The 23,368-nt window shown below is 39.0% G+C and overlaps 2 protein-coding genes and 2 long non-coding RNA genes across 4 annotated transcripts; 2 read left to right on the top strand and 2 right to left on the bottom strand.

Moving 5' to 3' along the window:
• Positions 1-2,821: 2,821 nt before the first annotated feature.
• On the top strand, positions 2,822-4,138 carry LOC145432161 (uncharacterized). Its single transcript, XR_013912440.1, has 2 exons — positions 2,822-3,039; positions 3,343-4,138. It is a non-coding gene; the product is annotated as an uncharacterized LOC145432161 (long non-coding RNA).
• A 419-nt stretch (positions 4,139-4,557) lies between these two features.
• Positions 4,558-6,176, bottom strand: LOC113033867 (uncharacterized). The gene is made up of 4 exons (XR_003274089.2): positions 6,008-6,176; positions 5,436-5,680; positions 5,199-5,307; positions 4,558-5,079 (listed from the first exon to the last, which is right to left on the bottom strand). It is a non-coding gene; the product is annotated as an uncharacterized LOC113033867 (long non-coding RNA).
• A 3,694-nt stretch (positions 6,177-9,870) lies between these two features.
• glipr2 (GLI pathogenesis-related 2) lies at positions 9,871-20,562 on the bottom strand. The gene is made up of 16 exons (XM_080308765.1): positions 20,455-20,562; positions 20,242-20,268; positions 19,608-19,817; positions 19,278-19,355; positions 18,986-19,141; positions 18,731-18,766; positions 18,518-18,544; positions 13,796-14,005; positions 13,466-13,543; positions 13,174-13,329; positions 12,919-12,954; positions 12,706-12,732; positions 11,049-11,258; positions 10,719-10,796; positions 10,427-10,582; positions 9,871-10,169 (listed from the first exon to the last, which is right to left on the bottom strand). The coding sequence occupies exons 2-16, from the start codon at positions 20,246-20,248 to the stop codon at positions 10,165-10,167; spliced, it is 1,470 nt and encodes a 489-aa protein (XP_080164891.1). The 5' UTR covers positions 20,249-20,268; positions 20,455-20,562; the 3' UTR covers positions 9,871-10,164.
• Positions 14,904-17,323, top strand: LOC113033990 (E3 SUMO-protein ligase ZBED1-like). The gene is made up of 3 exons (XM_080309105.1): positions 14,904-16,174; positions 16,474-16,624; positions 16,730-17,323. Exons 1-3 carry the CDS (start codon positions 14,904-14,906, stop codon positions 17,174-17,176), a joined length of 1,869 nt encoding a protein of 622 aa, XP_080165231.1. The 3' UTR covers positions 17,177-17,323.
• Positions 20,563-23,368: the final 2,806 nt, after the last annotated feature.

Below are 23,368 nucleotides of genomic sequence, written 5' to 3'. Positions count from 1 at the left end.
TTTTCAACACAGTCCTCTCTGGTGACACCTGCTGGGCAAAAAGGTGAAGAGCAGCTCGAATCTACAAATTAAATGAACTGCTTCCTTATGATTGCCCTCTCTGCAGAGCTTCAGTTTAATATGTGACATTTCTGTGTGATGTCAGGTTGCCACTGTGGTGCTTTAAATGTTTTTTTTTCTTAGTGGAAGAAAACAAAATCTTATAAACAAAATTTGAACACGAGGAGTCAAGTAAAAAAGCTCAAATGGGCTTTACTTCATATACAAACCTCTCATCTGTGCCTGCTTTTCTTCCTGCTTCTTGTTTTTTCTGCAGTGTAAAGTGTATACTCAAAAAATGAATGCTTAAACTAAAAAAATATATTTTTCTAACAGTCTACATAATTGTGTCTGTTAATATCTGTACCAAATACTAATTTGTTACTTGATCACATAGCATTTAAGTGAATAAGAAGGCTATACTTCTTACATCCAGAAGGTGGCAGTAATCGCTGAACGCTGAATCTCGTTTACCCTCACGAACCGAAAGCTTGCTTTGAAGAATTGACTATGTGCACGTTAGCATATGCTACTTCCGGTGCGGAAACTCCTGTGGGGAGCTTTGTTTCCGGTGTCCTATTCGCGCCTGGTTTACGGTCCAAAAGCAAATGAATGAATCAAGTGGCGATTTACATTTCTATAGATGTCTTGGGTATTTACCCAATATATCTGTAAATGATGTTCATCGACTTGTCGATATTTTTTCCCCGCGCCTCAGAGCAAAAGAGAAAAGGGATTCAAATGCTATATTTCTCAGCTGTCCCTCGTTTATCGCGGGTGTTATGTTCTAAAAATAACCCCCCAAGAGCACCTGGCTGCAGCCACTGTGGAGCTCCACAGTAACCGGAAACACGTAACTTCAGTTAAATCGACTATGACAGCGAAAACTAAATTGCGTTTTTGTTACTATTGATGCTGCTGAGAAATAAAAATGGTTTTAAGTGGTTTTTTTTTTTTTTAACACTCTGGGTTTGTTCAAAAAAATTCACCATGCCCTAAATTGTTCGTGGCCAAAAGTGACACTTGCTGTTTCGCTGATTTTTTTTTTTTTTACAGTACATCGTGTTGTGCGTTCTGATTGCTGTAGACCATTATCAATCAATCTAGTCCAGTGTCTCCTGTACAGGAGCGGTCCCTAATAGGAGTCTTTTGGTACCGTTCCGCGAGAGTTGATCCTCCGGTGTGAAATGTATGGTTGTAGTTGTGTGTCTTATTTTGAAAGAACTATTTACGCGTTACCATAGAAGCAGAGGAGGATGTCACTGTCATTGTTGCTGGCGCACAGCTCAAGTCACGTTTATTATTATATTTACAAAATACCACAGTGTCTTTTTTTTATTCTTTTGTTGTATTTATCCGCGACACCTTAAAGGTCGTTCCCTGAAAATATTGTCTGACATTAAAGTGGTCTGTGGTGCAAAAAGGTTGGGGACTCCTGCTGTACAGTACAGAATGCGTTTAGCTTGTCAAATTTACATAAATCTTCGATCGCTAGCAGTGTAACTCTGAAGTGCTGTACTGTATGTTTGGAAGTTTTCTCCCAAACAAACACAACAATGCCGACGAAACGTTTTGCACCCTCAAATGCACCTTTAGGTTTCATTCCATAATCCGGACTTATGTTTCTACGAAGGTTTGAACTCTAAGAGCGTTTAAACAAAAGACAAAAGTGTGAAAATGTTCATGCCTGTCTGAGAAAAGTGTATAAAGCAAGTAGTGAGGGGTTTTACAGTCTTAACATCTATAATAATTGTAAAAAATAAAGTTGGCTACTTCATGGATTTCACCTACCGCGGGTTATTTTTTGAACGTAACACCAGCGATAAACGAGGGGCTGCTGTATTATTAATAGTAGTGTCTGGGACATCTAATTGATTAACATCAACATTGATTATTATGCACTATTATTTTTGTTCAAGGAGAGCAAAAAATATAAAACTCTCTCTCAGCTTGTTTGTTGCCAAAAATGGCCACTTTTTGTGTATGTTCACAAAATGCTATAAAATGTATATTTCTTAAAACATTTATCTACTTTTGCCGACGTGACTCTTTAAAATAGCACCAGTCCTTTTCATCAAAATCAAAATTGTATCTGAGCATCGGGGAAAAGGCTGTCTTGCAATTGTTGAGGTCACTAGTGTGTGCCCCATTTCTTCCGGGATCACTCTCTTTATAGGTTTTAGTGGACTCCTAGTACTGCGAAGTGGTTTCATGGTACAAAGGGATTGTATTCCAAGATCTGGGAGACTGTAGAAATGAGCAGTGATGCCCTTCCTACCATCTTTCCAGAAAAATAATTGATCTGGAAGCTGTTAGGCTGACTTACAGCAGCAGCACTTTCTGCACCTGCATAAACTCCAGGACACATTTACTAACGGTGTTTGTTGCTGTATGTGCTGCAGCTTTGAATTTTTTTAATAATATATATTTTGTTAATATTTTGGCTATGGTGTCTTGTTATGAAATGTACAAGAGTAAAAGTGTTGTTGGTGTAACCCTGGTTAACATAGCTAACAACAAATAAAAGCCTGTTAGTAAAAACAGTCATAAGAAATATATTACAGGTGATAAATAGTCAATAAATAGATCATAATGGTTAGAAAATTCATTAAAAACATCAGCAATGATATAATTCATGGTATAGGATTTCATTTGTGTTTAAAAGCATGTTAAAAGGGTACAGAACTTGCTAATTCATGGTGTTTTATGTTAATTCAGGTAAAATGGCTAAAATATGTGTTGAGACTCTTATTGTGAAAGGGCACGCTGCAGCGTGACTCCTGTGATTAGCCACACCCAATCGGGTTGTTCCTTCTTTTGATGCTCGAGAGGGAGAAATGCAGACAGTCCTTGCAGAGCTGCTGCTTAAATGAGTGAAAAAATAGTAAAAATAAGCCAAAAATCTACTTAAAGCCATTTTTGTACTCTGGAGAATGTATTTTTGTTTTTCCGACCTGTCCTTGCCTTGGTGACGTTGTGAACATAACCGAACGGGACTTGGTGAGTTCAGAAATTGTCTTTTATTTCATGCAAGAAATTTTTGTTGTATTATATTGCTCATTTCATGCAAATGGAGAGCCAAGGTAGCAGATTTATGTTGTTTTATGTTAAAAACGGTGGATTCGTGCTTAAACGACACACAGGCTGCAGTTCAAAGGCCTTTGACGGTGTTTCAGCGCGCCATATTGGCGTCACCTCATTTACGGCTAAATAAGCTGGAAAAAACGGACTTTTACTGTTATTTAAGGGCTACCCGTGTGTTATTTTCGAATGTTTATGCACTTTATTTTGTTGTTATGGTAGGCCATTAAGGTTTGGATCGGGAAATGCTGAGCTAGAATCGGAGTTTGATCCGCTGAGCGAGAAACAAGATGGCGAGCCACCCACGGACCCATTGAACTGTACCGAGCAGGAAAAAGGAAAACGCCCCCTGCTGGACGTTGAGCTCTTTCGCTGATAAAACTGGTAGGATTAATCCATACACCTCTGCAAAAGAACAGCGGACTTTTCAAAGCACTGGATAATCATTCGGAGTAATTCCAGGACTAATAGTTAAAGGACACAAAGACAACTTTCTTTTGTTTATTTGTTTGTTTAAGGGATTTATTCAGCCTTTTGCTGAATTGTTTTCAGTTTTACATTTATTTATTTATTTTTGTAATTTATTTTGGTCAACCTTACATTTTAATGCTGTAATGGTGTTAATGGAAATGTAAATAATTTTGTTGGGTTAAAACAAAATAAGAACTGGTTGAGAATTTAAAGGTGAACCTAGACCAAGATTAAATTAAATCTTGGGCCTAAAGAACTGAACTTGATTTAAAATAACACAGTGTTAATGCAAATAGATCAAAGGATAAACTTGAACTTAGAACTTGAAATAAATAAAACAATAACCTAGGTTGAAAATAACATCCTTCTAAAGCCAAATAAAAGGTTTTGAGATAAATAGGATGAACTGACAGAACATACTGAACTAAGAAGGGGAAAGAAAACATCTTGTTTTCCTTAAATGTGTGATGTTGAATGTTTTATGTAATGTGTCTATAACTGTCTATTCTCTGTCTTCACAAAATAATAAGCCGGCAATTTAAACGTATTTACTGGTCTGTGGTCTTTATTACATGCTACGCTCATTACTGCTCTAGTAGTCGAACCTAACTGGTCCTAGTATACTGTAACGACTCCAGAAGTGTTACATTAGCATGTGCTTCAAAGCTAAGTTTGACTGGGAAACTCAAAGCTCAATAGTCTGTATCAACAGAAATTCACTGCAGCCTATGTAATATTTCATGCATCATAATTTATTCTACTCTATCTTGCAAATACATATTTGTGTGGCAATGTCATGCACAACACACACAACTATTAGATCCTTAAGATCAAACCCGTGTCATTCTTTTGGTCCACTCCAGTGCAGTAGTCAAAAAAAGAATAAGTGAAGTGTCCACAAATGGCCAGGATAGAGCCCAGAGTGTTAATGTTTAAAATGTATAAAAATATTATTGATTGCAATTCTTTACTGTTAATATCAACAATAAGCTTTTTATTTTGAAATTACAAGTTTAAAAAAAATGCTGTTACATTTACATTTAATGCTGTTACACTGTAATCCTTTATTATAAGTATGGACACAGAATAAAGTGAACAACATTTTGAAATAAGTTTAATTGGAATTTTGTACTACGCAAAAAAACAAAACAAAAAAACAACAACAACAACAACATATTAAACAAACAAACAAACACAGCCAGTGCCTTCATTTGTCCATTACATGTCAAACATAGCACTGACCCTTAGCCCCTGCTCATCAGCACATGCTTTCAAAAAGAGCTCCATGTCCTCTGCAAACTGAAAAACAAAGAGGAACAAGTCCCTTGCTCCAGTGTCTTCTTCCTCTGACATGTCTATTAAGACCCTCTGCTGGTCCCCTTGATTTAAGGACACATATTTGGGCATTGTTACATGTCCACAGAAAAGTGCCTTATTTTGGACAACCCACTGCACAGCAGGACGCAGATCTTCAACAACTGCTGGCTCCTGTGTCAGGCAAATGGGGATGAAAACATAGTTATTTCTCTGTTGCAGAACAGTTTTTTAACAGTTATTCAAATTTCACTAACCATGTAATTACACTACTGTTTAAAGTGAATACTGACTTGACCGACTTCCTGGAACTTGCGCTTTTTCAGTCTGAAAATGGGCACGTGTTGTCCTTCAAGCACAGCTTTGGCTTCCTCTCTCCAGTGTGCAAATAGCTTGCCAGAGCTATGAAGAGTAAGGCCACAGTGAGGGCATGTCATTTTCATGGACTTTCCATCAGCTGCAGTTTTATTGAACACAGAGGGTAGAGCCAATGAATGTTCTAACAAAGACTCAGAAAATGGTTCAGATACCGAAGACAAAACCTTGGGGGGGAAACGGGGCTCCTCGAAGAGTACTGCCGGAGGAATACGGGTCTCCTCGGAGAGTTCAGCGGGGAGCAGTCCTGATAATGGTGGCTGACTTGGCATTGAAGAATGCTGACAAGACAATAAATGCCTTGCCATATCCCCACGCCGTATGATTGTAATCTTACAGACAGGGCACTGAAAGTGTCCTGTTGTCCTACAAGGCAGCCTGCACCGGCATATCATTTTATCTGTAAGAGAAAAAAACAAACAAACAAACAGATGTAATTTAAATGTAGTTGTATAGAATGCAATCAATTTGTCTAACAATCAGATTGTACATGTTAACAAAAACATCCAAGCCAACCTCAATAATGAAAGCAAAATGGTATGGATCACAAAACTTATGTCAAGAAAAGTGGTGAAAAGTAAATAAAAATATATTTTATAAAAACACTATTTTTGTTGCAGATGAACTGTACAATATCAACAGCAACTTTTAAGTCAACAAAGATACTGCAGAAGTGCTTAAAAAAGTGCATATTTATAACTATAAAGTATATTTAATACAAACATACCTTTGAAAGGCAAAGCATTTTTTATATGCACACTTAGATGCTCCTCAATCTTTGCCCTGACAGTAGGGCTGAAAGTGGGGCACAGAGGGCAGTGAAAGAGTCCTCTGCAACACGTGTTGCATTCCTGCAATTCTGGCTTTAAGCCCGAATTCCAGATTGATGTGTGCATCTAAAACAGAGAGAGAAACAGATAAACACCATATATACATTTAAGTTAAGGATTTAGCAGAAATAACAATTTACAGTTGGCATGTAATAGATTTGGGAAGAAAATTCTTGAAAAAAAACCCCCCACAAATATTTTACAAGACACTTTAATTTGTGAGACATGTTTCTATTGACATATAACAGTCAATTGAACAGAGGCTAACTAAAATCTGGGCAATAAAAAAGCTGTACAGAAAAGAATAATGAATAGAAGTATTGATAAATATATAAATCTGTTTGTGACGAAATTTACAGTGTTGACGCTAACCAAAGGTGTCACAAGTGCACACGTTCCTTACTACAGTTTAGATACCTCTGTTTAAAAAGCACTGACTCGACTTTTTAGTCAAGTCGAAGCAAGAAGTACAGGGTCTAAAATATAATTTCTGTACAAAATTTTGAAGTAATCTTGCGTCCAAAGCACGCGTGCGGGGGGCTGATTTACAAATGTACGGATTACAAAGTACAGATACGCGTGCTAAAATGTGAGAAGTAGAAGTATAAAGAAGTATACAGTAGGCACAAAAAAGTACAGCAGTAAAGATACCAGAAAATTCTACTTAAGTACAGTATTGAAGTATTTGTTATTTTGCATCTCTGACGCCAACAATAAATCATACTCTAATGCAAAATGTGGTTTTTGCTTCTTCTCGCCCACAGAAGCCGTTAATCCAGCTCTCTTACTTAAACCAGGCCCAGGAAAAAGCATATCTGTGTGTTTCTCTGCCATGGAGCACGATGAAAAAACATTAAAATAAGGAGGAATGTTGTTGTAACGCTAAATAAGTGGCAACGTGATCATTGTAAGAAAACTAGACGATTCCTAGAATTATGAAATCACTAACGGCAAATTTATTTAAGAAAGACTTAACCAACCTTTGTGATCAACTTGCAAGACTTCCACGGTATCCATGCGTGTTTACGGCTAGTGTGGAGGTCACGTGTTTCCGGTTAGTGTGGAGGTCACGTGTATCCGGCTAGTGTGGAGGTCACGTGTTTCCGGTTAGTGTGGAGGTCACGTGTTTCCGGTTAGTGTGGAGGTCACGTGTATCCGGCTAGTGTGGAGGTCACGTGTTTCCGGTTAGTGTGGAGGTCACGTGTTTCCGGTTAGTGTGGAGGTCACGTGTATCCGGTTACTTTGGAGCTCCACAGTGGCTGCAGCCAGACCCTTCTCAAATAACCAGCGATAGGTGAAATCAAGTAGCCAATTTTATTTTTTGACGGTGCAAAACGTTTCGTGGACATCGTGGACATCCAGCACTGCACTTCAGTCACACTGCTAGCATCGATGCAGCGATTCTGTACTGTACAGGAGAGACGTCACGGAGGAGATCGTCTGCAGCGATCAGGACGCAGGACACAATGTGACGTAAAATAAAGCATGCAAACTTGCACTAAAAAATCTGCGAAACAGCGAGGTGAAAGGTGAACCGCGTTATAGCTAGGGACTGCTGTAATTTTTAAGGTAAGTCACAACGTACCCTTCGTAAATACTAATGTATAGAAACCGTTACCAGTAATCATTCATTTTTTGTGTGGCTTTTTTCACGGTTTGTTAACATGCTGTGTAGGTGTGTACTTGACTAGCTGATCTCGACGTAATGGGGGAAACATCTGGTTTGACTATTCTTCACCTGTAGTTTGAATGCTGAACATTTGCCTGTTTAAATCATCAGACCAGTCACGATACACAGATGTGCTTCTGAATGTGGACGATGTGTCTTCTGCTGCAGTGATGCAGTTCAGCTTGTGTTGAGTGATGTAAACAACTGATCGATCTAAACTCTTTAAACGTCAAAATTGATCATTCGATTTTTTATGACACAACAGCGGTGAGTGTTCCCAGCTTCTGCTCTTTGTAACTTAACGCCATCTTTCCGTTTTCGAGTTTTGGACATGATTTTGGAGTATATCTTTGCAGTAGCGATTGACCGCAAAGTAAAGCTACCGGAAATGCACAACCCCACATCCGGTCTCAAACCAGGAAGTTAGCATTGTCTCGTGCACATAGTCAATTTCAGAATTTCTTCCTTCATCTGGATGCCAAGGTACAGCTGCTCAGGAATAAACTGCGTGAACGGGCCAACAATTGATTTGGAGGCTGAATGTTCTGTCAAATGGGCAGAATTTCATTTTAGGCTGAAAGTGAATAAAATGATTGATTGTCTGAAAATAGCAGGGGAGGGAAAAACAACACTTGAGAAAATATTTGTAACGTTGTTGAAGGGTGGTGTGCATGTCATAATTTGGTGAAAATGATATTGAAATGAGGTAGTAGTATCTTCCTATTGTATTCATATTCCATGCAACATTATGTAAATTGTATGGCCAAATACAATACAGACTAAGAGTAAAGAAAAAGTATGGAAGCCCGTTTCTGCCACACAAAAAAAAGGATCCATATCTTGAAATTTTGAGATATTTTCTCGAAATTTCAACTTATTTTCTCGAAATTTCAACTTATTAACTCAAAATTTTGAGAAAAGTAACTCAAAATTTCGAGTTGGCACTGCCAGTCAGTAATCTGAATGACGTAATTTCCTTGTTGCCCTGAAGCTGAAGCCCTCAGGTACAAATGCTACAGCTAAGCTACCCGTATTACATCCAGTCATGAATAAACAGATTACTGAGTATTTTCAGCGTGGCTTCAACAATGATGGAATCCTTGTGTTATTAGCTGAATCACACGGCGTTACTATCAGCAAACGTACTCGCAAAAGCGCCATTTTGTTGCAATCCTGTTTTGAGTGTGTGTTACTTTGTGCCATATGCTTCTGGGTAACAAGAAAGTGACCTCATTCACATCGATTACTGATTGGAAGAGCTAACTCAAAATCTCGAGTTATTAACTCGAGATTTTGAGAGAAGTAACTCGAAATTATAGGTATGGATATGGATACTTGTTTTTTTTTTTTTTTTTTTTTAATGGCGGAAACGGGCTTCCATAGTAAAGTGTGATTTGGAATGGAGTGAATGTATGTAAACACTTGCAGCACATGTGCATATGTAATGTTGTGAAGTGTACTTTGTTTAATTTCGGGGGGGTTTGTTTTTGTCATATACAGATATTTAATTTTTAAGACTTTGGCAGATATGGATGTATGTTAATATTGTGCATCAATTATTTTTATGCTGAATCTGTTGACAGACTGTTGTAAACATGATGGGCCAGCAGTGTGTGTTTCAGTTATGGCACTGCTGTATTGTTTTAAACGTGTTGGCAATAAATGAAATTTAAAAAAATATGTCGGGTGTCCTATATTCAATTGTGTGGAACCTGTTGACAAAATAGAATTATGTAAAACTAATTAGTAAAATATAAGTGCTGTGAAAATGTAATGTTTTAATCAATTAAACTTAATTTTAAACTTAAGGTGAGTTGAAAAACCAAATATGTAATCTGTAAATAAATGACTGAACTTGAGTAGAGTTAAATATGTCTTGTTGATCATCAGTCATTTTTTTTAATTGGCTCAGTTCAAATTAATTTTGTTATTGTAGTGCAACAATCTTTCTTTCTGACTTAACCCATATTAAAAGCAGCTAACTGCTAAGTTTCTGTTCATTTGTGTAATGTACAGTTGTTCCCTGAGTGAAAAGGAGGAGCTACTTTGTGAAATGAACTTCAGTTCAAAAAAATTCTTTAGTTATTATCGTGTGGGGACAACAAGCACAAAGACTTTTGTTTTTATTTGTACTGCACTCAAATCATTGAAACATTACTCAAAAATTATTCACTGATGATGATCAAAACACCAATTCTACTTAGAAAGTATTTGACTAGACAGTTGTGTAAAATCGTGTTTGATGCGACAGGCATATTTTTTGGTGTTCAATCTCGGAACATTGAAGGAAACCACATGTGATGGGTCCAATGCGGTCCAGGTCATTTTCTCTGTGCACTGAGGTCTGTTGTCTGCTGCAGCTCCCTCTTTGAAACTGGGAAGGTTTTACTCTAGGAAATAACAGGAAATATTAGTGAGCTGTGCAAATGTTATTCTGATGTCCAGAGTCAGCTGTAAAAAAAAAAAAAAGGTGGAAAAAAATGAGTATGCTTTGTTTTGATTGAAAGCAGCCTGGGACATAAAAAGGTAGGTGTAGAGAAACTTTAGGTCTAACATATAGACATTTCCATGTGAACTGACTTTACTAATTTTCACCTTTGTACTATAAGTAGAAGCAGTAGAACATCAAAATGTGTGTGAGTGTTACCTGTTCCTTTTGGGAGGACATTTTTCTGATAGTATCCTGCATTGGTAATGTTACCAGCTGGGCGGTACTGCCCAACCACAAAGACCGTATTGCCATCAGTGGCTATGCCCACACCCAGCTGAGTGCTGCTTTTCCACACCACCTGAGTAAAATGACCTAGTGGAAAAAGGAAAATGTGTAAAAACATACTACTTACTGATGATGACCTGATCTTGTAATGACAAATACTTTAGCAACGCAGGTATATACAGTACAGGTATATGCAGAACTTTTCAGGAGGGCTGTGTTTTACCCGTCTTGGGTTGATGTCCAGACTTTTTGAAGTCATAATCCTTGATCTCACTGTACCATGAATCCACAGCTTCTTTTCCTGAAACATGGAGACAGAGAAAAATAACATAAAGAGTTAATTTGGTGGTTGGAGTACGGGTTTTATAGCTCAGAAACTTTAAAATGAAATAAGGATGAACATTTCTAATTGTTTACTTGAAATGAGAAGAGATACAGTGGAATCTGTTTCTTTTAAAGATTAGTGAGACTTTAATTCATTGTGATAACAAAGCGACCTGTTTCTGACAGGTGAAGAGGTGGACAAAGGAGTTATCTGCAAAGAATCATTTACCTGTTAGCGTCTTGGTTTCAGAGCTCCATGCATAGAAGACGTTCTCTCCATCATCGGTGTCACTGTGGCCAAGTTTCTTTTTTGCCAGCATTTGATTGGCCCATTTTTGAGCTGCGTCATCCAGCTCAGTATTAAAGGTCAGTGGTGGTGCACCATGCTGTGCCCTATAGGCATTGTGGGTATCAAGAAACTCCTTTTTGAAGCTCTCATCTGCAAACCAAACAAGCTTTAAGTCTTAGAGGAAACATGAGGTGGCATGTTTATTGGTTGTAGGTGTAGACAGGATGAAGAATGCTCTCTAGTTAAGCAACATCTTTAAAAGTGATCGGTTATTCTGACAAATAATTCAATGCACAGTGTTGATGAGTCACGGAATACATTTACCGACATTACGTATTTAAAATACACAATATGGTCAACTGTATTCCGTTACAGTTACCATCTAAATAGGCAATAATTAGAATGCAGTTACTTTGTTGAATAAATGGATTACATGGGGGTCAGTTCCTGTTTCATATGTTAGGCTATCCACTCTCTATTCCCTGTGAAAATTTGGTAATTTGCATTGCTGGGAACCCAGACGAAATATGATATAAGAGGCTCTAATGTAAGCGTCCTGTTAATGTTGGTGGCATCAGTTACACAATGGACCCGGAGCCTGCACAACAGAGCCAGCAGTGCACGAGCAGGAATGCATTTCTTACTTGGAAATTCCGACACCGTTTTACATTTAAAGAAGAAAGGGATGAAATCTGACCGTGCAATGCAAACTCTGTTTGCTAGCAGCCAAGCTGCTGTCAGCGTCAAAAGACTCCAACCTAAAGAAACATCTGGAAGTAAGTTCTTTTTTAAAAACTATCGTTAGTCTACTGCAAGTACCTTGTTTTAGTTGAGTAGTTAGCTCGGTTATGTGCCACTTCAGTATCTTCGATGTACTTCTGCTGTGTGATGTATTACTATTACTGAAGGCTACTCTCCACTGAGCTAACATTTTTAGCTGGTGCTACCTGAGGTTAGTTCATTGACTGCAGACTGTTAGACTTGATGGCTAGTATTCACAACCTGCCAGCTGTGCAGTTCTGAAATCTAACCTTAGCTAATGCCAGCTAGCAATGCTAGCTCGGTGGCAAGTAGCCTTCAGTAATAGTAATACAGTGGCTTGCAAACGTATTCGGCCCCCTTGAACTTTCCCAAATTTTGTCACATTACAGCCACAAACATGAATCAATGTTATTGGAATTGCACGTGAAAGACCAACACAAAGTGGTGCACACGTGAGAAGTGGAACGAAAATCATTCATGATTCCAAACATTTTTTACAAATAAATGACTGCAAATTGGGGTGTGCGTAATTATTCAGCCCCCTGAGTCAATACTTTGTAGAACCACCTTTTGCTGCAGTTCCAGCTGCCAGACTTTTAGGGTCTGTCTCTACCAGCTTTGCACATCTACAGACTGAAATCCTTGCCCATTCTTCTTTGCAAAACAGCTCCATGTAGTTGTAAAAAGCATCACAAGTAATCAAAAGTATTCAGAATACATTACTCACATTGAGTAACTTAACAGAATACTTTACAAACTACATTTAGTGCATGTATTCTCTTTGCAGTGGAATACATTTTAAAAGTAACATTCCCAACACTGTCAGTGCACTTACCTGTCACCTGGTTTGCTGCTTTGCAACCTGAAATAAAATAGGGAGAGTGAAAATAATAAGCAGCAATCCACGAAATGATTGCAAACAACATGAAAAAGAATCATCCACGTGCTCAGATATTATGTGATGATGAAAGAGTAATGTAATAAAGGGCTAAATAACAAGAGTAAACTCAAATCTTGTCCTGTAACTACAGTCATCTTCAGCACTCACCTGCTTCAGAGTCTTCCTCATTTGTGGAGGAAAGTTCTGTGAACACACAGTTCAATTTACTAATGTGAAAAGTGATCACTCACTTTAATGTTTCAAGGTAGGCTTCAACAACTAACAAATCAACACATACTTTTGATTTTTTTTTGACAAAGTATAAATTTAGTACTTTATATATTCGTCTTTCTTAATCTGTAATAATAATCTGATACAAACACAACACTTTAAGTAGAACATCAAAATGTGTGTGAGTGTTACCTGTTCCTTTTGGGAGGACATTTTTCTGATAGTATCCTGCATTGGTAATGTTACCAGCTGGGCGGTACTGCCCAACCACAAAGACCGTATTGCCATCAGTGGCTATGCCCACACCCAGCTGAGTGCTGCTTTTCCACACCACCTGAGTAAAATGACCTAGTGGAAAAAGGAAAATGTGTAAAAACATACTACTTACTGATGATGACCTGATCTTGTAATGACAAATACTTTAGCAACGCAGGTATATACAGTACAGGTATATGCAGAACTTTTCAGGAGGGCTGTGTTTTACCCGTCTTGGGTTGATGTCCAGACTTTTTGAAGTCATAATCCTTGATCTCACTGTACCATGAATCCACAGCTTCTTTTCCTGAAACATGGAGACAGAGAAAAATAACATAAAGAGTTAATTTGGTGGTTGGAGTACGGGTTTTATAGCTCAGAAACTTTAAAATGAAATAAGGATGAACATTTCTAATTGTTTACTTGAAATGAGAAGAGATACAGTGGAATCTGTTTCTTTTAAAGATTAGTGAGACTTTAATTCATTGTGATAACAAAGCGACCTGTTTCTGACAGGTGAAGAGGTGGACAAAGGAGTTATCTGCAAAGAATCATTTACCTGTTAGCGTCTTGGTTTCAGAGCTCCATGCATAGAAGACGTTCTCTCCATCATCGGTGTCACTGTGACCAAGTTTCTTTTTTGCCAGCATTTGATTGGCCCATTTTTGAGCTGCGTCATCCAGCTCAGTATTAAAGGTCAGTGGTGGTGCACCATGCTGTGCCCTATAGGCATTGTGGGTATCAAGAAACTCCTTTTTGAAGCTCTCATCTGCAAACCAAACAAGCTTTAAGTCTTAGAGGAAACATGAGGTGGCATGTTTATTGGTTGTAGGTGTAGACAGGATGAAGAATGCTCTCTAGTTAAGCAACATCTTTAAAAGTGATCGGTTATTCTGACAAATAATTCAATGCACAGTGTTGATGAGTCACGGAATACATTTACCGACATTACGTATTTAAAATACACAATATGATCAACTGTATTCCGTTACAGTTACCATCTAAATAGGCAATAATTAGAATGCAGTTACTTTGTTGAATAAATGGATTACATGGGGGTCAGTTCCTGTTTCATATGTTAGGCTATCCCCTCTCTATTCCCTGTGAAAATTTGGTAATTTGCATTGCTGGGAACCCAGACGAAATATGATATAAGAGGCTCTAATGTAAGCGTCCTGTTAATGTTGGTGGCATCAGTTACACAATGGACCCGGAGCCTGCACAACAGAGCCAGCAGTGCACGAGCAGGAATGCATTTCTTACTTGGAAATTCCGACACCGTTTTACATTTAAAGAAGAAAGGGATGAAATCTGACCGTGCAATGCAAACTCTGTTTGCTAGCAGCCAAGCTGCTGTCAGCGTCAAAAGACTCCAACCTAAAGAAACATCTGGAAGTAAGTTCTTTTTTAAAAACTATCGTTAGTCTACTGCAAGTACCTTGTTTTAGTTGAGTAGTTAGCTCGGTTATGTGCCACTTCTAGGGGTGGGTTTAAAAAATCGATTCATCGATTAAAATCGATTCTAACTGGAATAAAACGATATCGATTCATTAAATCCGGAAATCGATTTTTTTTTATACATATGTAGTTTGCCGCGTATGAAACTTGCAAGCGGTTAACATGAGGAAGTCACGCGAGAGTTAAGTGACCTGGACGCATGAACCATCATGGCTACTCCCGGGAATGTGCCACCGAGCCTAAAGGCAGATGTCTGGCAACACTTTGGATTTAAGAACTGTGAAGACAGTGAAGAGCCGGACAAAAGCAAAGCCGTATGTAAGATGTGCAAAATGGAGGTAAAGCACTGTGGAAATACCACAAATCTCAGAAATCATTTAACGAGGCATCATCCAGATATCCCGCTATCAAAAACGGCCGACACCAAGCAACGCTCACTCGAAAAGGCATTTGCAATGAAGTTGGCATCCACTTCTCCACGTGCCCAAAAAATAACCCAGTCTGTGGCAACTTTCATATGTAAAGATATACGTCCGTACAGCGTTGTTGAAAATGATGGCTTCCAAAACCTCATTAATACGCTAGAACCACGCTATGTTTTACCATCACGCAAACATTTGAGTGAAGTGGTAATCCCAAACATGTATGAAAAAGTGAAACACGATGTTACAGCCTCACTCAAGTTAGCAGAGAGAGTCGCTATAACCTGTGACAGCTGGACATCCAGAGCAACAGATAACTACCTGACTATCACCTCACACCATATCGACCAGGAGTGGAGACTCGTGTCTCATGTCTTACAGACAAGAACCACCGAAGCAAGCCACACAGCAGCTAATTTATCTGAAATTATGTTCAAAGCAATCGAAGAATGGGAGCTTACAAACAAAAATCCAGTCATCGTAACTGACAATGCTGCCAATATGGTGCGAGCTGTAGAAATAACGGGCTGGTTGCACATTGGTTGTTTTGCCCACACACTCAATTTAGCTTCACAAGCAGGACTGAAAGTTCCAGCTGTTGCTCAGCTGCTTGGCCGAGTGAGACGCATAGCATCCTTTTTTCATCGCAGCACTGTTGCAAGTCGCAAGCTTAAAGAGAAGCAAAAGATACTGAATCTACCTGCCCATAAGCTGGTGACTGATGGGGTGACCAGATGGAACAGCACATTGGAGATGCTGGAACGCTTCCTAGAGCAACAACCAGCAATCTCTGCAGCTCTACTCTCACCTGAAGTGAGGAGAAGTGACAGTAATCTCTGTAGTCTTACAGAGGCTGACATAACTGATGGAGAAGATATAGTGAAAGCTTTGAAGCCGCTGAAAGCAGCCACACTGGTTATGTCTGAAGAAAAGTCCCCGACCCTTTCCATCATTGCACCTCTGCATGCACAGCTGCTGGAGAAGATGATCAGTGTCTCTCATGACTCCTCACTGATTAAAGACCTCAAGACTGCTGTATACGACAACTTGAAGTCAAGGTATGTTTATGAATTGTGTGTATATGCCATGAATGAGTGTAACTGTATGGATGCATGTATTACATGAAAATTCTTATTATAGTGAAAAAATATATATATATTATAAAAATGTTAGTTAAGCCCTCTTGTCTAGTAATAGGCCTTTTGATTTTATATCTATCTATCTATAGATGTTTATATATAAATTATGGAAACAAAGTCGTATATTAATGTTTCTGATCTTGCATGAGTGTATGTAACCATGCACATGTATATCCAACATAATAAACTGAGTTAAATGTGCAAAATCTCTTTTCAAGATATGTGGCCCTAAAGGACAAGCTCTACATTGCATCAGCATTAGATCCTCGCTTTAAGGCCCTGCCATTCTTGTCCAAAGAGACCTGTAACAACACATTCTCTCAGTTGGTGTTGGAAGCAGCAGGTTTGGAGAACGTGGACACAGCTATTGTGAGTTACAGAAACAAAAACAAAAAATTATTGGTTTTTTTGCACTACTCGAGTTAGAATATAAATAGTAATTTCTTTATTAATTAAGTTTTCATTTTTCTACAGCGACAGTCTGATGGTGACACATCTGAGGAAACTGTCCCTGACATCTCTCTTGGTGGTGTTGATGAAGTGGATTATGCCCGTCCAATTAAGAGGTCAAAGGACTCTGCATTAATTTTTCTCCTTGGGCCAGCCTACTCAACAAAAACCACAGCACCACAGAAAACACCAACTCAGAAGGCAAAGGAAGAAGTGAATCGATACAGGGGCGTTGAGCCTGTTGCACTTTCTGAGGATCCTTTGATCTGGTGGAGGGACCATGAAAGGGAGTATCCTCTCTTGGCTCTACAAGCAAAGCAGTATCTTTCCATACCTGGGACCAGTGTTCCTTCTGAACGAGTGTTTTCAACTGCTGGTGACATTGTTACCGCACAAAGGAGCTGCCTGACTCCACAACATGTAGACCAGCTTCTCTTCTTGCAGAAAAACCTTACAGTCTCAAAGAAGTGAGAGGGTAGTTATAAATAAGGCTAAATTGCATTAGTTTCACAGAGGTTTTACAATACTGTTCAATATGTTTTCATTTTTTGAAGTATTTTAAAAGGCAGTTTTTCATTTTCTGATCGGTCAGTTTCTGTCAGTTCACTTGTACATGCTGTGTTATACTGTGTGTCTCCAAAACACAATAGTGGATTTCAGAAAAGCTGTGTGAGACACTAACAGCAAAACTATTTCTCTGAGGTTTTACTGATGTTTACAAAAGATGTGTTCTATTTGCACTGGATCCCTGATCCACTTGAAATGTATGTATGAAAAAATATATATACTAATGTTAATTAAAAATTACATTATTTAACTGCTTTAGTATCTGTTCTTAATTTTGAAATTTATGTAATTCATTCACAAGGCTTAGAGGGTTCTTTTGACAGTACATATACAAGGTGAATTATCATAATTTTATATATATTATGGTTCATATAATAATATTTCGGACTGATTCAAAATCGAATCGAATCGAATTGAATCGAATCGATTCGGGACCTTGTGAATCGGAATCGAATCGATTCTAGAAATCAGTGACGATTCCCAGCCCTAGCCACTTCAGTATCTTCGACGTACTTCTGCTGTGTGATGTATTACTATTACTGAAGGCTACTCTCCACTGAGCTAACATTTTTAGCTGGTGCTACCTGAGGTTAGTTCATAGACTGCAGACTGTTAGACTTGATGGCTAGTATTAACAACCTGCCAGCTGTGCAGTTCTGAAATCAGTCTATAATCTAACCTCAGCTAATGCCAGCTAGCAATGCTAGCTCGGTGGCAAGTAGCCTTCAGTAATAGTAATACAGTGGCTTGCAAACGTATTCGGCCCCCTTGAACTTTCCCACATTTTGCCACATTACAGCCACAAACATGAATCAATGTTATTGGAATTGCACGTGAAAGACCAACACAAAGTGGTGCACACGTGAGAAGTGGAACGAAAATCATTCATGATTCCAAACATTTTTTACAAATAAATGACTGCAAAGTGGGGTGTGCGTAATTATTCAGCCCCCTGAGTCAATACTTTGTAGAACCACCTTTTGCTGCAGTTCCAGCTGCCAGACTTTTAGGGTCTGTCTCTACCAGCTTTGCACATCTACAGACTGAAATTCTTCCCCATTCTTCTTTGCAAAACAGCTCCATGTAGTTGTAAAAAGCATCACAAGTAATCAAAAGTATTCAGAATACATTACTCACATTGAGTAACTTAACAGAATACTTTACAAACTACATTTAGTGCATGTATTCTCTTTGCAGTGGAATACATTTTAAAAGTAACATTCCCAACACTGTCAGTGCACTTACCTGTCACCTGGTTTGCTGCTTTGCAACCTGAAATAAAATAGGGAGAGTGAAAATAATAAGCAGCAATCCACGAAATGATTGCAAACAACATGAAAAAGAATCATCCACGTGCTCAGATATTATGTGATGATGAAAGAGTAATGTAATAAAGGGCTAAATAACAAGAGTAAACTCAAATCTTGTCCTGTAACTACAGTCATCTTCAGCACTCACCTGCTTCAGAGTCTTCCTCATTTGTGGAGGAAAGTTCTGTGAACACACAGTTCAATTTACTAATGTGAAAAGTGATCACTCACTTTAATGTTTCAAGGTAGGCTTCAACAACTAACAAATCAACACATACTTTTGATTTTTTTTTGACAAAGTATAAATTTAGTACTTTATATATTCGTCTTTCTTAATCTGTAATAATAATCTGATACAAACACAACACTTTAAGTAGAACATCAAAATGTGTGTGAGTGTTACCTGTTCCTTTTGGGAGGACATTTTTCTGATAGTATCCTGCATTGGTAATGTTACCAGCTGGGCGGTACTGCCCAACCACAAAGACCGTATTGCCATCAGTGGCTATGCCCACACCCAGCTGAGTGCTGCTTTTCCACACCACCTGAGTAAAATGACCTAGTGGAAAAAGGAAAATGTGTAAAAACATACTACTTACTGATGATGACCTGATCTTGTAATGACAAATACTTTAGCAACGCAGGTATATACAGTACAGGTATATGCAGAACTTTTCAGGAGGGCTGTGTTTTACCCGTCTTGGGTTGATGTCCAGACTTTTTGAAGTCATAATCCTTGATCTCACTGTACCATGAATCCACAGCTTCTTTTCCTGAAACATGGAGACAGAGAAAAATAACATAAAGAGTTAATTTGGTGGTTGGAGTACGGGTTTTATAGCTCAGAAACTTTAAAATGAAATAAGGATGAACATTTCTAATTGTTTACTTGAAATGAGAAGAGATACAGTGGAATCTGTTTCTTTTAAAGATTAGTGAGACTTTAATTCATTGTGATAACAAAGCAACCTGTTTCTGACAGGTGAAGAGGTGGACAAAGGAGTTATCTGCAAAGAATCATTTACCTGTTAGCGTCTTGGTTTCAGAGCTCCATGCATAGAAGACGTTCTCTCCATCATCGGTGTCACTGTGGCCAAGTTTCTTTTTTGCCAGCATTTGATTGGCCCATTTTTGAGCTGCGTCATCTAGCTCAGTATTAAAGGTCAGTGGTGGTGCACCATGCTGTGCCCTATAGGCATTGTGGGTATCAAGAAACTCCTTTTTGAAGCTCTCATCTGCAAACCAAACAAGCTTTAAGTCTTAGAGGAAACGTACGGTTACACTGTAACCCTGGTCCTCTGAGTGAGAGACTATCTCTCCACCTTCATGCCGCTTGGAGACACGTTCCAATCAAACAATCACCGGTTTCATGTCTGCGCAGGTGTTTTATACGTAAGCTGTGGAGCCAGAGTGTCTTAAAGAAGTATCCACACGCCACGTCCAAGGGGGTTCATACCCTGTACATATGCATTATATAACAGAGTGGAGAGATAGTCTGGATATGATAGAGAACATGAGGTGGGCATGTTTATTGGTTGTAGGTGTAGACAGGAAGAAGAATGCCCTCTAATTATGCAAACGTCTTTAAAAGTGATTGTTTTTTCTGCAAAAAACTATAAAAGTGATCAGTTGTTCTGACAAATATTTAAATGCACTTACCTGCCATTGTATTTGGTGCTTTGCAAACTGAAATAAAATAGGGAGAGTGAAAATAATAAGCAAAAATCCATGAAATGATTGCAAACAACATGAAAAAGAATCATCCACGTGCTCAGATATTATGTGATGATGAAAGAATAATTTAATAAAAGGCTAAATAACGAGAGTAAACTCAAATCTTGTCCTGTAACTACAGTCATCTTCAGCACTCACCTGCTTCAGAGTCTTCCTGATGTGTGGAGGAAAGTTCTGTGAACACACAGCTCAATTTACTAATGTGTAGCTGGTTTTTATGTGCAATGTCGTCCTTCCTCTTTTCTGTTTGGAGGAGGAGACAAACACCAGACTCGCTTCTGTATTTTTGTCTGCCGGTTATGATGGTTGTTTTTTTTCTACATGACTCATAGTGGTGTGGCAGAGTGGCGTTAAAGATATCCCACACTCTGTGTTTACATTTTGTGTATAATTGTTACGGCCCTAGCAAGGCCTCCTCCTCAAGGTGCCTGTGTGGGCGTGTCCCACCACCTCTTCTGCCTGAGGTGCCACCTTGTTTTATAACATTTATATAACATATAACATTTATAACATTATAACAAGTCCCTAACTGCTTAGATACATTATACAAGAACAAGTGTAGCAAAGTTGTGGAGGTTAATCACCAAGTTGAGAATCTGTCGATGTTTTCCCTTCTCTTTATTATTTCTTTGTTTATGCTTTAACAAGTGCCAACAGACTGGAACAGATATAGTGCTTGTGTACTCAATTCCAACTTTCAAGTGTTTTCCTGCTACAAATGTCATGGACTCAAGCATACAGCACTTTTTATATGCCAAAGCCATGTTCATCTAACATTCATACATGCATTGATGTATCAGGGGAACCTCAGGTTCAGTATGTTGCCTGAGGAGTTGGAGGACCCAGGAATTGAACCACCAACCTTCTGATTGGTAGATGACATTGCTGCCAGATGAAAGACAGCACTCAGAAACAGAGTGCAGATGAGCGAGGGCATGCCCAGATGTTGTCAAACAGGTCTTTTTTGTCTTTCCTCATGTTTGGTAGCCACAGGTGTTATTGGCGGTTTACTCACAGACTAAGAGAACACTTCAAAAGCACAAAGGTCTCATTAGTTCACTGTAAAACATTTTACTCCTGCACTTACTGGATGCCCATGTTTACTGCAAATCCAGCAAATTATAGGGACACGGTGGTTGCTCCATGGCCTGACTTTGTTTTTTCAGATTACAAAATAAAGATATTGGCCCTTTCTCAAGTACGCGAGTCCGTACTCCCGTGCGTTCTCGGCAAGTACTCGCCGAGAATGCACGGGAGTACGGACTCGCGTTCTCGGGGAGTACGGACTCGCGTTCTCGGGGAGTACGGACTCGCGTTCTCGGCGAGTACGTACTCGCGTTCTCGGCGAGAACGCACGGGAGTACGGATGGGAGTTTTTACTGCCGTCCCCTCTTAATTTAACTGTGAGTAATATGTTATGAAGCTTAACTTTAATCACAGCCAAACCGGTTTACTCAGGAACAAATAAAACACTGAAATAAACCAAACATTAATATTTAGAAGTGATCTAAGTGACTTATACATCATGTTTAACCTCAGTAGTGAAATCTCTATTAATAAAAATAGTGTACATGTACATACGTGTACATACCTTAATAAAAACAAGCAGGTGAGATGTTAGAACGCTTTTATTTTTATTTTAGTGGACACTCAATAAAATAGACAACTACTGGGGTTTGTTTAACCTGAGTAGCGAAAAGACCGCGGGGGGGGGGGGTTTGGAAACGATGTGCCGGGAGTCCGCTGTTCTCGCCGGCTCTAATGATCCTCGACCTCGCGGTCTGCTATGGAGCTGGCGGGTCACAGACGTCTCCGAAAACATCGGAGCGCGTTTGGAAATATATGATATCTTGATAAATCGAGCAGATATTTGAAGTTCACACAGCTACATTCTCGCTTGAAAATAACTTAAAAGTTTATTTTGTGACCCAGAAAGAGGAATATGTAAAAGTTTTAGCCCCGCTCGTCCGCCATTGCCGCGTTTGAGTTTTGGACGAAATGCATTCTGGGATATTTAGCTGTACCAAGTCCACACAAGTCACCACCGATGCATGCTCGATAAAACGGGCGGAGCAAGAACACATCCGGGACTTTTTCGCGTTCTCGGCTTGATGCGTACTTCGAATTGGAACAGTACTTGGTCTCCGACTGGTGACGTATCACGAGTACACAAGAACGCAAGTACGCACAAGTACGCATATTGAGAAAGGCCCACTATGTTCTTATGGCTTTGGTTCACAGGTATACTTTGTCCTTCAATAAATAAAGAGCTTAATAAAAGCTTTTTAGGCACTAAAGCTTAATTTTTCTTTCATGGTTTTTCTTTAACAGGAGTTAGAGATAATGAATGGAAAAAAGGCAACAGAAAAAGTCATGAATGTCTGTCAGACAAAATATAGATTAGATTTGTTTGTTTCAGTTTAGTTTTTATTGTTAGGTATGTTTAGGTTTTGTTCTGCTTTTTTTCATTATTACAGTATATGTGGTATTTGTCAGCTGTTAGATTTAAAAAAGAACAGGAAATGGTAAATGGCCTGTATTTGTATAGCGCTGTACTCAGTCCCTAAGGACCCCAAAGCGCTTTACACTACATTCAGTCATTCACACACCCATTCACACACTGGTGATGGCAGCTACACTGTAGCCACAGCTGCCCTGGGGCGCACTGACAGAGGCGAGGCTGCTGGACACTGGGGCCACTGGGCCCTTTGACCACCACCAGTAGGCAACAGGTGAAGTGTCTCGCCCAAGGACCGAAGGTTCCTTAAACCTGTCTGAAGACAGCTGCAATAACAATCTGGCAACACATCAGAAAGAGGGAAACCATTCTTTAGTGAGGACCTTGGGCTTGAGAGGTTGGGCAGTCACGGCCTGCAAACTTACAAAAAGCTGTCAATGTAAATGTAGACAAAGTGTAAACAAAAAATGTTCTAGTTACTTTGCACCACCTCAAACAGAGATATCAGTCACACGAATCACACAAGGGGTGAACTGTACCAGAAACCAGTATGTGCCAAGTCTGAGCTTTTAAAGCTTGCCTCTTGAACGACTT

This window comes from Astatotilapia calliptera, chromosome 12 (genome assembly GCF_964374335.1).
Source record: "Astatotilapia calliptera chromosome 12, fAstCal68.1, whole genome shotgun sequence".
Classification (NCBI taxonomy): domain Eukaryota; kingdom Metazoa; phylum Chordata; class Actinopteri; order Cichliformes; family Cichlidae; genus Astatotilapia; species Astatotilapia calliptera.
This window is presented reverse-complemented; position numbering and strand designations above follow the sequence as displayed.